This window comes from Gopherus flavomarginatus, chromosome 2, assembly GCF_025201925.1.
Source record: "Gopherus flavomarginatus isolate rGopFla2 chromosome 2, rGopFla2.mat.asm, whole genome shotgun sequence".
Taxonomy (NCBI): Eukaryota; Metazoa; Chordata; order Testudines; family Testudinidae; genus Gopherus; species Gopherus flavomarginatus.
In genome coordinates this window covers 302968131-302984481 of record NC_066618.1, presented here as the reverse complement: position 1 = coordinate 302984481, position 16351 = coordinate 302968131, and the positions used below count along the sequence as shown (strand labels likewise).

Below are 16351 nucleotides of genomic sequence, written 5' to 3'. Positions count from 1 at the left end.
TTATGAGGAGAGGCTGAGGGAACTGGGCTTATTTAGTCTGCAGAAGAGAAGAGTGAGGGTGGATTTGATAGCAGCCTTCAGCTACCTGAAGGGAGGTTCCGAAGAGGATGGACCTAGGCAGTTCTCAGTGGTGGCAGATGACGGAACAAGGAGCAATGGTCTCAAGTTGCAGTGGGAGAGGTCTAGGTTGTATATTAGGAAACACTATTTCACTAGGAGGGTGGTGAAGCACTGGAATGGGTTACCTAGGGAGGTGGTGGAATCTCCATCCTTAAAGGTTTCCAAGGCCCAGCTTGACAAAACCCTGGCTGGGATGATTTAGTTGTGGTTGGTTCTGCTTTGAACAGGGGGTTGGACTAGATGACCTCCTGAGGTCTCTTCCAATCGTGATATTCTGTGATTCTATAACCTGTCCATGATTTTTACTAAAAATACTCATGACTAAATTATAGCATTACCTATTAATTTCTCTTGTGCCCCTCCCATCTTCACACACTGATCAATTGCCTTTCTTTTAGTTATGTTCCAACATCTCCCTCCTGGTAGTCAGTCCTCCTACCTTCACCCCCAAATCCCTTTTCCCTTCAGAAAATAGAAATTTGGTGAAGTCAGCCCTTCTGATATTAGTGGGGTAGGAGCCTGCTACTCAGGCTATGACTGTGGATCGTTTTCCATAACTTACTTTACATAGGCATTATAAACCTATACCTAAGGCCCCAGATCCTGAAATCACTTGAAGCCAGAACCTCCACTTCCATTTAAAAAAAAAGTAAAGTTTGAAAATATGACTCAAGTGAAACCAATGCAGTACTGTTTGTCTGAGACTCCAGAAAGCCTCCAGCAGAAAGAAGACATGGCTGGCCCAACACCTGCCACCAGAGGCAACCAGGCCCCTGCTGTGCTGAAGAGGACCTTGTTGCTCTTCTGGCTCTAATGGTGGGGGGATGGAGGCAAGGGAAAAGGAAAAACTTCTTAGCTTGCCCAGGGGGCCCTGGGAGGACTGGCCTTCCACTATGAGGAGCCCCTCTGAGGGGTGCTTCACTGTACCAGGGAAATGGGACTCAGCTATTTTGAAGTTCACCATTTGCTCATAGAAAAAAAAAATTACTATTTGGTTTCAGTTTTCCAGTTCAGCAAATCTGTTACACATCAATACATACCCCTCATTGATCATCATTTTTATGTTTTCTTTTAAGAGCAAGAATGTAAATTGTGTGAATTTTTAAACTATTTAGCTTATAATGAGGAGAGGAGGTCATCATGGCTAGACATCCATTACAAGGTTATTAGTATGTTAAATCCAATCCCTAATTAGTATTCAATGGGACTCAGCTGTGGGGGGGACTCAGCTTCTGGCTCTGATGATCGTGAGTGGCCAAGAAAGGAAAGAGACCAGAGGCACTGCACATCTACTTGTGGCCTCTTTCTTTTTCTGTGTGCAGAATGAATGACTGAGCACTCAAATTTAACAAACATGATGAAGGAGATGGGGAAGAGAGGGATAAGGAAAGTGGAGAATAGTGGAGAGAAAGTGTTTAAACTCAGAAAAGAGCGACTGTGCAGCCAATGTGAGAGAAGAGATTGAGACAAACATTTTCTAGGCCAATATTGCAAGTAAGAAAAAGAGCAAGACGGATGTTTTTTCAGGTTATCAGGTATCATAAAGATGTGTCATCAAAAAGTGATGAGGAAAACTGTTCTTGACTGTGAGAAAAAAAAGAGTGATAGAGCATCATGCTGTGAAGCAACCTGCTGGCAGCTCAGGAATGGATAGGAATGATAAATGGGCAAAAGTTGAAACCTCAGATGCAGTGTGAGATCCTATTGTGGGTAGGTTGCATCCACTCCTGACAGAGACCTGAGCAGTCTGTCTCTGCCTTCCACTTTGGCAGGGCCGGCGCTTCCATTTAGGCGGCCTAGGCAATCGCCTAGGGCGCCAGGATTATTGGGGGGTGGTATTTTGCCGGTGGGGGGTGGCAGGCGGCTCCGGTGGACCTGCCATAGTCGTGCCTGCGGAGGGTCCCCTGGTCCCGCGGCTCCAGTGGAGCTGCCGCAGGCATTCCTGCGGACGGTCTGCTGCTCCTGCGGCACCGGTGGACCTCCCGCAGGCATGGCTGCAGCAGCTCCACCGGAGCCGCGGACCCACGCGCGGGGCGGCGAAATGGCCATGCACCTAGGGCGCTAAAAACACTAACGCCGGTCCTGCACTTTAGAAACACTTCTGTAGCTTGTCATGCTAATAAAGTCTCATTGGAATGAATGTAGGATCTGGAATGAATGAAGAGGCAGGAAGGAGAATGAATGAAAGGAGCAGATGTAATGAGGGAGAGGATAGAGGAAGAAGGGAATGTGTGAGGGGGAGAGGCTGTGTTATGAGGTTGGGCAGCCATTTGTTCAACACATGAGAAGAAAAAAAAAGAGGGGCAATTAGTTGCTATCTCTGCATGAGGGCCTTTGCTGACACCACATGAAAAGTGGACTCAGTGGACATGCTGAAGCCACTTCCATCATAGTTTGAGTGGGAAAGATGCATACACAGCATTTCCTGCCCAGATGAGATGGGGCTGAGACCTCCTTCCCTCTGGACAGAACTCAGCTTGTATGATGATAGCGTGATGTTCTAGAAAGGAGGGAGACCACAGCCTGCACAAAGGAGAGCAACAGTAGACCACCCGCTAGCCCAGCAGGTTGCTCTTATATGTGTGACTATGAGAGAATGAATTGTCACAAGGGTGTAAAAAATCCAAACAACCCCAAGAATCTGTAGGTAGTGGACTATCCCAGAAAATTAGAACTAGGGTGTGGTTCAGCTGGCTCTAATCAATCACAAATCGTCTCAGAAGCTGCTGGGAGTGGAAGGGATCTGAGACTTACATAAATCAGCCCCACCTCATTCTGAGGTTGGGGGAACAATTCCAGAGAGGGGAGTTTTAAAGACAGCACCAGATCATTGTCTGAGGCGCAGTAACACCTTGGAAAAGAAGGTACTGAGTTTGGGCACAGGCTGGGCTCTGCCTCCCTATGAAGACTTTGGACTTTCTAGAGAATAAAAAGGCTTTGAGTACGCAAAGGGAAACTTACAAGGAAATAGGACTGAAAGTAAATGGATGTAGATAAAATAAATACTGGTTTATTTATTTTTAAAGAATTCCTACATTCTCTGGCTTCCTCCCCCTTTTCCCGCCCAAGTCTGTAGGGTGACTAGACGTCCCGACTATCGGGATTGTCCTGTTCTTCTTCGAGTGATTGCTCATATCCATTCCAGTTAGGTGTGCGCGCCGCGCATGCACGCTCGTCGGAAGATTTTTACCCTAGCAACTCTGGTGGGTCGGCAGGTCGCCCCCTGGAGTGGCACCGGCATGGCACTGGATATATACCCCTGCCGACCCGTCCGCTCCTCAGTTCCTTCTTACCACCCGTGTCGGTCGTTGGAACAGTGGAGCACGGCTTAGCTGTCCTCCACTTCCCTAGCTTCTCTCCGTTCGTCTGATCTCTTGTTGTGAATAGTTCACTTAGTTCATAGTATATTAGTTTTATAGTTTATTGTTGTTTGTTAGTTGTTGTACATAATTTAGCGGGATTTGGGCTCTAGCCCTTCCCTGCACCCGGTGCCCGGGCCCATGCCCAGTTCACCAGGGTTTAAACCGTGCTCGGCCTGTAAAAAGCCGATGCCCACAAGCGATCCCCACGACTCTTGCTTAAAGTGCCTCGGGGAATTGCATATCTCCGACAAGTGTCGCATTTGCAAGGCCTTTAAACTGCGGACTAAAAAGGAGAGGGACTTTCGGTTAAAGACTCTCCTTATGGAGGCAGCCCTTAACCCTCCGTCCTTGGCACCGAGCGCTGACAGCGCTTCTCCGGCACCGGACCGCGCCGGCCCCGCCAAGACACCTCGGCACCGGCCTTCTCCGGTGCAGGGACCTGACCGAAGGCCTTCAACTTCTTCCACACCTTCAGTGCAGACTCACCCGGATCGCCCGGCGCCTACCCCTGCCGCGGCACCGACGACTGTGGTACCGTTGACTCCGGTCCTGATAGGGCCGTCGAGTCCGGTCCAGGAGAGCTCCCCGGTGAGACCTGTGGTCGAGCTGACGGTCCCCTCCACGCCGGAGACATTCTCCTCAGCCAGGGACCTTATTGCCATTACTGAATCGGCCCTGCCTCAACCCCCGGCACCGCTGGTTTGGGTTCTCCATTCCAGAGGCAAGCCTGCCGCTATGAGTCCTCCTTCGCTGGAGTCGACAAGCCGGCACCGATCCCGGTCCAGGTCTCGGCACCGCTCCAGGTCTTGCGGTCGGTCCCGATCCCGACGCCGCTCGCAGTCCCGGCACCACTCACCCAGGCGGCACCGGTCGTACTCGCGACGCAGATCCACCTCTTGTCCCAGTCGGTACTCCTGGTACCGCTCCGGCTCCAGGCACCGCTCCCGGCACCGAGACTCTCGCAGCCGGTCCCATCACAGACGATTGAGATCCAGGTCGACCTCCCGGCACCGCGCTGGTTGCAGGTCCCGGTCTCGGTCTCGGCACCGATATGATTCCTGGTACCGATCCCCGGCACCGAGGAGGTCTCCAATGACGGGAGCGAGGGACTCATACCAGCCTCGCTCGGCTCCTCCTTGGCCATCTCGACAGCCGTCCCTGTCCTCTCAGGCTGACAGTGTATACGCCCTGGACACCCACGTGCCTGCTGCCTTGTTCTGCAAGCCCCAGCCTCAGGATCATGGTCCGCAGCAGTGGGGATTCTGGACACCCTGGGCATACCATCAAGCCCAAGGCCCTCCCCCAGGTACACCGCGTTCGACGGCTTCAGAACACAGGGCACTGGAGGCCACGATTACCTGCCCTCCTCCTCCTGCTATGGAGGAAGGGGTGACCTAGCCAGAGGACTCCGAACTCCCCAGGGAGACGGACATGATACTTCAGGCGGAGCTTTCTTCAGACCCGCTTGTTCCAGGTCTCTCATCTTCGTCCTCCCCGGACGAGGCGGTGGCTGGAACCTCGTCGGCCAGCCCTCCTCCAGTTGACCTCAGGGCCCACCAGGACCTCCTCAGGCGGGGTTGCACAGAACATGAACTTGCAAGCCGAGGAGGTCCCGGAGGTCCAAGATCCAGTGGTGGACATACTGTCATCCGATGCCCCCACTAGAGTGGCTCTCCCATTTATCAAAACCATACAGGCCAATGCCACTACAATATGGCAGTCTCTGGCCTCTGTTCCGCCCGCTGCGCGAGGAGTAGAGCGCAAGTACATGGTGCCCTCAAAGGGCTATGAATATCTGTATGTACATCCTCCTCCTTGCTCCCTCGTCGTCCAGTCGGTTAACGAGAGGGAGCACCATGGCCAGCAGGTCCCAGTCCCTAACTCGAAGGACGCGAGGCATATGGACTTGCTTGGGCGTAAAGTTTACTCTGCGGGAGCTCTCCAGCTCCTGGTGTCCAATCAGCAAGCCCTCCTTAGCCGCTATAGCTACAACACCTGGGCGGCGGCGGACAAATTTAAGGAGCTGCTTCCGCAGGACGCATGGCAGGAGTTCTCCGCGATCCTCGATGAGGGGAAAAAGGTCACGAGAACTTCCCTCCAAGCTTCCCTGGATGCCGCGGACTCAGCCACCAGGACTCTGGCCTCTGGCGTAACCATGTGCCGTATCTCATGGCTGCAGGTCTCCGGCCTCCCCCTGGAGCTCCAGCACACGATTCAGGACCTTCCATTCAAGGGTCAAGGGCTGTTCTCGGACAAAACTGACCCTAGGCTGCAGAGCCTAAAAGACAACAGGGTCATTACGCGTTCGTTAGGGATGCATATGCCTGTAACACAGCGCAGGCCCTTCTGACCCCAACAGCACCGCCCTTACCCTCAACCCCTGCAGAAACAAGACTTCACCAGATGGCGAGGCAGAAACGGCCGCCGGAGACAATCAGGCAACCATGGGGGCCAAAACCAAAGCTCCTCCAAGCTTCCCCCCGGGCCAAAACCTTCCTTTTGAAGGTGCGCCCGAGGGTGTTGTACCAGTTTCTTTAATGGATCCGTCCCCCCCCTTTTCCAACCGACTTTCCTTCTTCCTCCCTGCATGGTCCCAGCTAACATCAGATCGTTGGGTCCTACTCACGTTGGAACTTGGATACCGTCTGCAATTTATTTCAACCCCCCCCTTCCACCCTCCTCCCTCGTCCCTCTTCAGGGACCCCTCTCACAAGCAACTCCTCCTACAGGAGGTGCAAACGCTCCTCGCCAAAGGAGCCATAGAGGAGGTACCAGAGCACGAACGGGGCAAGGGGTTTTATTCCCGCTACTTCCTGATCCTCAAGGCAAAGGGAGGTCTCAGACCAATCCTCGATCTGCGGGAACTCAACCGATACATGGTAAAGTTGAAGTTCCGTATGGTATCCCTGGGGACCATTATCCCATCCCTGGATCCTGGAGACTGGTATGCCGCCCTCGACATGCAAGATGCCTACTTCCACATAGCCATCTTTCCACCTCACAGGAGGTTCCTCCGGTTCGTGGTCAACCGGCAGCATTTTCAGTTCACGGTCCTCCCGTTCGGCCTCTCTACAGCCCTAAGGGTGTTCACCGAGTGTATGGCTGTAGTCGCCGCCCACCTTCGCCGCAGTTGGATACACGTCTTTCCGTATCTAGACGACTGGCTTATCCGCGGGACCTCCGAGATGCGAGTCCTCAGTCATGTCCGCATTGTCAAGGACCTTTTCCTACATCTAGGTCTAATGATCAATGTGGAAAAATTGACTCTAATCCCCACTCAGAGGATAGAGTTTATTGGTGCCACCTTGGACTCGACTCTTGCCAAAGCCTGCCTACCACTGCCATGGTTCCAGGCTCTCATGGCCATCATCCGGAGGCTGCAAGTGGTGCTGCTAACTTCGGTGCACACTTGCCTCGCTCTCTTGGGTCACATGGCGGCCTGCACGTTCGTAACGAACTATGCAAGACTGCGCCTATGGCCCCTCCAATCCTGGCTCAACTCGCAATACCGTCCAGCCAGGGATCCTATGGACATGGTCGTCACCATTCCCTCGACCGTGCTAGACTCCTTCCAGTGGTGGCTGGATCCCTCCATGGTGTGTGCAGGGCTCCAGTTCCACCCGCCCCAGCCCTCGGCGTTCCTGACAACGGACGCATCATCCCTCGGTTGGGGGGCTCAGCTCGGGCACCTATGCACCCAAGGCCGTTGGTCACCTCATGAACTGGACCTCCACATCAACGTCCGGGAGCTGAGAGCGGTCCGCCTCACTTGTCAGACATTCAGACAACACTTGCAGGGCCGTTGTGTATCGGTATTCACCGACAACACACCAGCCATGCACTATATAAACAGGGCAGCACGAGATCTTCACCCCTGTGCAAGGAAACCTTACAACTATGGGACTTCTGCATAGCCCATTCCATACACCTCGTCGTGTCCTTTCTCCCAGGAGTTCGGAACACGCTGGCGGATCGCCTCAGCAGATCCTTCCTGTCCCACGTATGGTCGCTTCACCGGACGTTGCTCTTTCACTCTTCCGAAAGTGGAGGTTTCCCCGGATAGACCTCTTTGCATCCCGCGGGAACAGGAAATGCCAGATGTTCTGCTCCTTTCAAGGCCTCTCACCGGGTTCAATGGCGGACGCCTTCCTTGTGCCGTGGATGACGCACCTGCTCTACGCCTTTCCACCGTTCCCACTCGTCCACAAGGTCCTACTGAAAGCACACAGGGACAAGGCCTGCTTGATCATGATAGCTCCAGCATGGCCTAGACAGCACTGGTACACCATGCTGCTAGACCTGTCCATAGCCGACCCTGTTCCCCTGCCTCTTCACCTGGACCTGATTACCCAGGACCACGGCACGCTCCGTCACCCAGACCTGCAGTCGCTCCACCTCACGGCGTGGCTCCTGCGTGGTTGACTCGCTCTGAGCTGCATTGCTCCACCCCGGTGCAGCAGGTACTCCTGGGTAGCAGGAAGCCTTCCACTAGAGCTACATATTTGGCCAAGTGGAAGCGCTTCGCGTGCTGGTGCGCAGAGCGGAACTTCCTTCCCGCCGAGCTATCCATATCTAACATCTTGGATTACCTCTGGTCACTCAAGCAACAGGGCTTGGCGGTATCATCTCTGAGGGTCCACTTGGCGGCCATCTCTACATTCCACCCAGGAGAGGATGGCCGCTCAGTGTTTTCCCATCCGATGATGTCTAGGTTCCTTAAGGGCCTAGAGCTCCTCTACCCTCAGGTATGCCACCCTGCCCCAACATGGGACCTTAACCTGGTTCTTGCCAGACTCATGTCCCCCCCGTTTGAACCGTTAGCAACTTGCTCTCTTCTCTACCTCTCCTGGAAAACCACTTTCCTGGTGGCCATCACGTCCATGAGACAGGTTTCGGAACTTCGGGCCCTCACGGTGGACCCCCCTTATACGGTGTTCCACAGAGACAAGGTGCAGTTGCGACCACATCCGGCCTTTCTTCCCAAGGGGGTATCGGCCTTCCACATTAACCAGGAGATCTTCCTCCCTGTTTTCTTCCCAAAACCGCATTCATCTCACAGGGAGCAGCAGCTACACTCCCTAGACGTTCGTAGAGCGCTTGTTTTTTATATAAAACGAACTAAGCCATTCCGCAAAACCCCCCAACTCTTTGTTGCGGTGGCTGAGCGGATCAAAGGGCTTCCTGTCTCCTCGCAGCGCATTTCCTCCTGGGTAACGTCGTGCATCCGCGCCTGTTACGACTTGGCTCACGTCCCATCGGGCCACGTGACTGCGCACTCCACCAGGGCTCAAGCTTCATCAGCTGCTTTCCTCGCGCACTTGCCCATTCATGAAATCTGCCGTGCAGCGACCTGGTCCTCGGTCCACACTTTCGCCTCCCACTATGCCCTGGTTCAGCAGTCTAGGGATGACGCAGCCTTTGGCTCCGCCGTATTGCACTCTGCAACATCTCACTCCGACCCCACCGCCTAGGTAAGGCTTGGGAATCACCTAACTGGAATGGATATGAGCAATCACTCGAAGAAGAAAAGACAGTTACTCACCTTTGTAACTGTTGTTCTTCGAGATGTGTTGCTCATATCCATTCCAAACCCGCCCTCCTTCCCCACTGTCGGAGTAGCCGGCAAGAAGGAACTGAGGAGCGGACGGGTCGGCAGGGGTATATATCCAGCGCCATGCCGGCGCCACTCCAGGGGGCGACCTGCTGACCCACCAGAGTTGCTAGGGTAAAAATCTTCCGATGAGTGTGCTCGCACGGCACGCACACCTAACTGGAATGGATATGAACAACGCATCTCGAAGAACAATAGTTACAAAGGTGAGTAACCGTCTTATTTTGAGGAGTTTGTCCCATGTCCTGACCAGAGTACGGTCGGGACGCCATTTGTCCCGATATTTTTTTTTCTTGGTCTTCAGCAGCAATTCAGCGGAGAGTCCTTCAGTCGTGGATGGTCTTCGGTGGTATTTCAGCGGCAAGTGCTTCCGTCTTCGGTGGCAAGGTTTATTGCTCGCTGCTGAAATACCGTCGAAGACTGACCGCAACTGAAGGGCTCTCTGCCGAATTGCTGCCAAACTCCTGGATGGGTGAGTGTGGGGGAAAAAAAAAAAAAAAAAAAGCTCTTCCCTGCAGTGGTCCCGATATTCCCCCCCTTAACATCTTGTCACCTTATAAGGTTGAAAGGTCACCCAGATGAGCGTGGCCCTGGCCATTACAACCCTAAGCAGGGATGGGATGATGGTGTGGAGGAGTAGGGTTGTGGCACAGAAGAGACCTCATGTGAGGGTGTCTAGGGCCCCAATTGCTTTAATCAGGCTCTGCTGGTACCCACTTCTGCAGAGGGAGAGGAAGCTTTATAGGTTGTCCTTTATGGAGGTTGGGTGGAGATGTACAGAGCATTGATGACAGCAGATTGTGTCAGACACTATTTTCCTCAAGTTTATTGTTTTTATTTGTGTAGGGAGGTTTTGGCAGGACCCCTCTTTATCGTGCTGCTTTTGGTGGTCACACGGCTGCAGTGGAGACGCTTCTTCAATATGGAGCAGACCCCAGACTTTATGCTGATGATGGCAACACGCCTGAACAAGTAGGGGCAATTTGTTCTATTTCCCTTTGCCTTACAATAACATTGTTTCTTTTTGTTTTTTGGTCTCTTATATTGTCTCCTGTCAAGGTTCCTCCTCCACTCTGAACTTTAGGGTACAGATGTGGGGACCTGCATAAACACTTCTAAGCTTAACTACCAGCTTAGATCTGGGTTTGCTGCCACCATCCAGATTCCTTCGTGTCTGAGAACACCTCTTTCTCCCCCAAATCTTCCCCTCCCTGGGTAGCCTTGAGAGGTTTTTTCACCAAGTTCCTGGTGAACACCGATCCAACCCCTTGGATCTTAACACAAGGAGAATTTAACCATCCCCCCTCCTTTCCCCCACCAATTCCTGGTGAGTCCAGATCCAATCCCCCTGGATCTTAAAACAAGGAAAAATCAATCAGGTTCTTAAAAAGAAAGCTTTTAATTAAAGAAAGAAAGGTAAAAATAATCTCTGTAAAATCAGGATAGAAATACTTTACAGGGTAATCAGATTTATACAGCCCAGAGGAACCCCTCTAGCCTTAGGTTCAAAGTTACAGCAAACAGAGGCAAAATCCTCTCAGCAAAAAGGAACATTTACAAGTTGAGAAAACAAAAATAAAACTAACACGCCTTGCCTGGCTGTTACTTACAAGTTTGAAACATGAGAGACTGGTTCAGAAAGATTTGGAGAGCCTGGATTGATGTCTGGTCCCTCTTAGTTCCAAGAGCGAACAACCCCCAAAACAAAGAGCACAAACAAAGACTTCCCCCCACCAAGATTTGAAAGTATCTTGTCCCCTTATTGGTCCTTTGGGTCAGGTGTCAGCCAGGTTTCCTGAGCTTCTTAACCCTTTACAGGTAAAAGGATTTTGGTGTCTCTGGCCATGAGGGATTTTACAGTATTGTACACAGGAGGGCTGTTCCCTTCCCTTTATAGTTACGACATCTCTGCTCCCTGAGTGAGCCTCACAAACAAGAGTGGATATTGACTGACTATGCAGGGGGCGAGGTGGCACTGACTCTACCCAGAGTGCTATAAACTGTAGGAAGTAAACCTGAAAACAGAGGTGAAAATATATCCTTTTTTCGCTAAACTTAGCTCAACTGATCTCAGGTGTTACTTGTAACAAGAGCAGGTAAAGCATTTTCAGCCAGGCATGTGACTTTGAGTTGACTTGTGTCCATTTAGTTTCAGTTTAACTGCTGTTTCATTTCTTTGAGTGATTGTGCACACAGATTCCATTCTTGGTGCACATGTGCCCTGTGCACATGCGATTGTATTCTTTTGAATAGCTGTGTCCCACGGGAATTCCCCTGCATCTTGGGAGCCCCTGCAACCACCGTATCCAAGAGTGTAAGGAGCAGGGCAGCCTGAACAGCTTTTCAGTTCCTTCTGACCACTTATGGCTTCAAGATGGAGCCCTGTGATCTCAATGACCTCCAATCTGCAAGAGATAATTTAGCTGTTGTTTTCTGATTTGCTATGTACAGTTCATTAGTTAGCATACCTGTCCTCTATTCCCTGTGGAAACTGTGTGTTGATAGGATTTATGCCCCCTGCCCCCATGCCAGCCTCTGTACATGGTTAGACACACACACACACACACACACACACACACACACACACACACACACACACACACACACACACACACACACACACACACACACACACTGCCTAAAGGCAAGGCTCCAGGATTCAAGTTCTCTTCTACCTGGGACTCAGCAAAGCTCATGATTGATGCTCAGCACCTCCCATGCTTAGGCAAAGACCATATGCCTGAGCACTACTTAATGACAGATTTTCAAAGTACACACTTTAATCCAGAGAGGGGAGACTGAAGTTACGTCTTCTGGAAGCTTTGATGCAAGCGTTGTCTGATCTAGGAACGCTGGCCAAGAAACTTCCCCATTTGTTTCAGTCCATCATAGAATCATAGAATATCGGGGTTGGGAGGGACCTCAGGAGGTCATCTAGTCCAACCCCCTGCTCAAAACAGGACCAGTCCCCAACTAAATCATCCCAGCCAGGGCTTTGACAAGCCTGACCTTAAAAACATCTAAGGAAGGAGATCCCACCATCTCCCTAGGTAACCCATTCCAGTGCTTCATCATCCTTCTAGTGAAATAGCGTTTCCTAATATCCAACCTAAACCTCCCGCACTGCAACTTGAGACCATTGCTTCTTGTTCTGTCATCTGCTACCACTGAGAACAGTCTAGATCCATCCTCTTTGGAACCCCCTTTCAGGTAGTTGAAAGCAGCTATCAAATCCCTCCTCATTCTTCTCTTCTGCAGACTAAACAATCCCAGTTCCCTCAGCCTCTCCTCATAAATTATGTGTCCTAGCCCCCTGATCATTTCATTGCCCTCCGCTGGACTCTCTCCAATTTGTCCACATCCTTTCTGTAGTGGGGGGCCCAAAACTGGACGCAATACTCCAGGTGTGGCCTCACCAGTGCCGAATAGAGGGGAATAATCACTTCCCTCAATCTGCTGACAGTATTCTTACTAATAATGCCCAGAATGCCGTTGGCCTTCTTGGCAACAAGAGCACACTGTCGACTCATATCCAGCTTCTCATCCACTGTAACCCCTGTGCAGAGGTGAAAGTAAGCCGGTATGGTCTGGTACGGTGTACCGGCAAGAACCAGTATGCCGTGCTAGCTTCTGCATCAGCTTCTGCATCCGGGATTAAAAGGGCTCTGGGCTCCCCACAGCAGCAGGGAGCTCTGAGCCCTTTAAATCCAACATGCAGCTCTGGCAGCAGGGCTGGGGCTGGGATTTAAAGGGCTCGGAGCTCCCCGCCGCTGCGGAGAGCCCAGAGCCCTTTTAATCCTTCCCACAGCTTCAGCAGCTGGGCTGGGGCTGGGATTTAAAGGGCTCGGAGCTCCCCACAGCCGTGGGAGCTCTGGGCCCTTTAAATCCTGCCTGCAGCTCCAGTGGCCAGGCTAGGGCCGGGATTTAAAGGGCTTGGAGCTCCCCGCAGCCGTGGGAGCCCCGAGCCTTTTAAATCCCAGCTGGAGCTGTGACGAGGATTTAAAGGACATGGAGCTCTGTGGCAGCTGGAGTCCCGGGCCCTTTAATTTGCTCGTAAGCCCCGGGGGCTCCAAGCCACCTCTGCAGCTGGGAGCCCTGGGTTGATTTAAAGGCCCTGGGTCTCCCATCCACAGCTGGTGTCCTAGGGCCTTTAAATCTTGAGAGGCCCCGCCTTTTCCGGTTGAGGCCACGCCTTTTCTGGATGAGGACATGCCCCCTCAGGACTCCGGCAGTACTAGTAAGTCCTGTAAGTTACTTTCACGCCTTCCCCTTTGGTCCTTTTCTGCAGAACTGCTCCCTAGCCATTTGGTCCCTAGTCTGTAGCAGTGAATGGGATTCTTCCGTCCTAACTGCAAGACTCTGCACTTGTCCATGTTGAACCTCATCAGATTTCTTTTGGCCCATTCCTCTAATTTTGTCTAGGTCCCTCTGTATCCTATCCCTACCCTCCAGCGTATCTACCACTCCTCCCAGGTTAGTGTCATCTGCAAACTTGCTGAGGGTGCGGTCCATGCCATCCTGCAGATCATTAATGAAGATATTGAACAAAATCGGCCCCAGGATTGACCCTTGGGGAACTCCACTTGATACCAGCTGCCAACTAGACATGGAGCCGTTGATCACTACCCGTTGAGCCCGACGATCTAGCTTTCTATCCACCTTATAGTCCGTTCATCCAGCCCATACTTCTTTAACTTGCTGGCAAGAATACTGTGGGAGACTGTATCAAAAGCTTTGCTAAAGTCAAGGAATAACAACACATCCACTGCTTTCCCCTCATCCACAGAGTCAGTTATCTCCTCATAGAAGGCAATTAGGTTAGTCAGGCATGACTTGCCCTTTCTGAATCCATGCTGACTGTTCCTGATCACTTTTCTCTCCTCTGAGTGCTTCAAAATGGATTCCTTGAGGACCTGCTCCATGATTTTTCCAGGGACTGAGGTGAGGCTGACTGGCCTGTAGTTCCCCGGATCCTCCTCCTTCCCTTTTTTAAAGATGGGCCGTACATTAGCCTTTTTCCAGTCATCCGGGACCTCCCCTGAACGCCATGAGTTTTCAAAGATAATGGCCAATGGCTCTGCAGTCACATCCGCCAACTCCTTTAGCACCCTTGGATGCAATGTATCCAGCCCCATGTGCTCCTGTGAGCTGTAATACTATCCCAAACACCACAGATGTTCACAAGCCCTATTCCTCTTCTGCTTCTACTTCAGCATAACACAGAGGCCCAAAGACATCCAGCACTGGGAGATGGAGTTCCTATCCAAAGCCTTGCACAGTGTGAAGGCAAATCTGGCACTGACCACTGCTGCCCAGAGCAAGCATTGTGCTGCACCAGGTACTGCTCATGCTACTTTCCCTATGATAGTAACATGCACACCAGTATAAAAAAAAGCCCAGAGCAGACCACTCCATCACTGAGGAAACTAACCCAGAACTAGTCAGCATAGAACACTATGGTGCTGAAGGCATCAGTGAAACAGAGTGCTTTAATGTCATTGATGGGGTCACCATACCCATAAGCTTCTCTGCGCGGGCAGTAAGACCAGTACTGGAGTTCCCAATGTTAGATGCTTAGGGAGGCAACGGAGAGACCAGGTCCTTCTCATATTCCAACAGCACTGGCTATACACCTGACTGAGTAGGACTCCCCAGAATACTGTGCCCCCTCTCAATATCCTCTGAGGATCATAGAATCATAGAAGATTAGAGTTGGAAGAGACCTCGGGAGGTATCTAGTCCAACCCCTGCTCAAAGCAGGACCAACCCCAACTAAATCATCCCAGCCAGGGATTTGTCAAGCCGGGCCTTAAAAACCTCTAAGGATGGAGACAAGTATCAGAGGGGTAGCCGTGTTAGTCTGGATCTGTAAAAGCAGCAAAGAGTCCTGTGGCACCTTATAGACTAACAGACGTTTTGGAGCATGAGCTTTCGTGGGTGAATACCCACTTCATCGGATAGAGGATGGAGATTCCACCACCACCCTTGGTAACCCATTCCAGCACTTCACCACCTTCCCAGTTAAATATTTTTTCCTAATATCCAACCTAGACCCCACCCCCCCACACACACACTGCAACTTGAGACCATTACTCCTTGTTCTGTCATCTGCCACCACTGAAAACAGCCTAGCTCCATGCTCTATGGAACCCCCTTGAGCACTCCTTTAGCATCTCAATCCTCCAGTGGCCCTACTGGTTGTTTAGCAGGCTTCTTGCTTCTGATGTACTTTAAAAAAATGTTGCTATTAATTTTTGAGTCTTTGGGTAGCGGTTCTTCAAATTCTTTTTTTTTTTTTTTTTTTTTGGCCTTCCTAAATATATTTTTACACTTCATTTGCCAGAGTTTAGGCTCCTTTCTATTTTCTTCACTAGGATTTAACTTCCAGTTTTTAAAGGATGCTTTTTTGTCTCTCACTGTTTTTTTTTTCACTTTGTTGTTTAGCCCTGGCTGCACTTTTTTGGTTCTTTTAATTTGGGTATACCTTTAAGTTGACCTCTATTATTGTGTATTTAAAAAGCTTCCATGCAGCTTGCAGGGATTTCACTTTTGGCACTGTACCTCTTAATTTCTGTTTAACTAACTTCCTTGTTTTTGTGTGGTCCCCCCCATGACTTGGTTCAAGCCTTTAGGTCAGATTCAAAGCTTTGGTAGAGCAGTCCTCCAGGTGATGCTCTTCTTATCTATCTCTTAGGAAGGATACTGCTTGCTCGTGATGAAGAGCGGAATCTGTACATACAATCACTTGAAAAAGGAAAGTAGTTATTTACCCTACAGCACTTGTAGTTCTTTAAGTCTATTGTCCACACAGATTCCATGATCTGCTTTCTGTCTTTGCTAACAGAAGTCCTGACCCTAGGGATCCTTACTGGCAAGGGAGCTAAGAGGTGGTTGAGGCCACCGTAGCTGTGAGGGGTTGCAACAGTGCCAAGGGTATAGGCATGGCCCCGACGGACACTGCTATTCAAAAGAATCCAATCTTACATGCATGGGGCACATGAGCACCAAAATCGGAATCCCATGCGGAGAACACATCTCGAGCTACAGTTAATGTAGGGTAAGTAACCAGTCTTTATGTGACAAAAGGATTGTGGATAGGCACTCATACATGGCAGTGATGCAGACTGTTTAATTACAGGGGTGAGATAAATCGTCCTATCAGGTTCATTCACGCAAAGAGTAAAACAATGTCAACGGGACAGCCCCTGAAGTTAAGGCTGATTATTTGGATTAAGGAAACTACACAGGGTTAGCAGTC

The 16351-nt window shown here is 51.0% G+C and overlaps 1 protein-coding gene across 3 annotated transcripts in view; it reads left to right on the top strand.

Moving 5' to 3' along the window:
• IQANK1 (IQ motif and ankyrin repeat containing 1) overlaps positions 1-16351 on the top strand; it is a 184822-nt gene that overhangs the window by 91097 nt on the left and 77374 nt on the right. For all 3 annotated transcript variants that reach the window (XM_050939360.1, XM_050939359.1, XM_050939358.1), the window contains one exon: positions 9940-10065. In XM_050939360.1, the coding sequence (XP_050795317.1) occupies positions 9940-10065 (126 nt within the window). The remainder of the gene's footprint in view (positions 1-9939; positions 10066-16351) is intronic.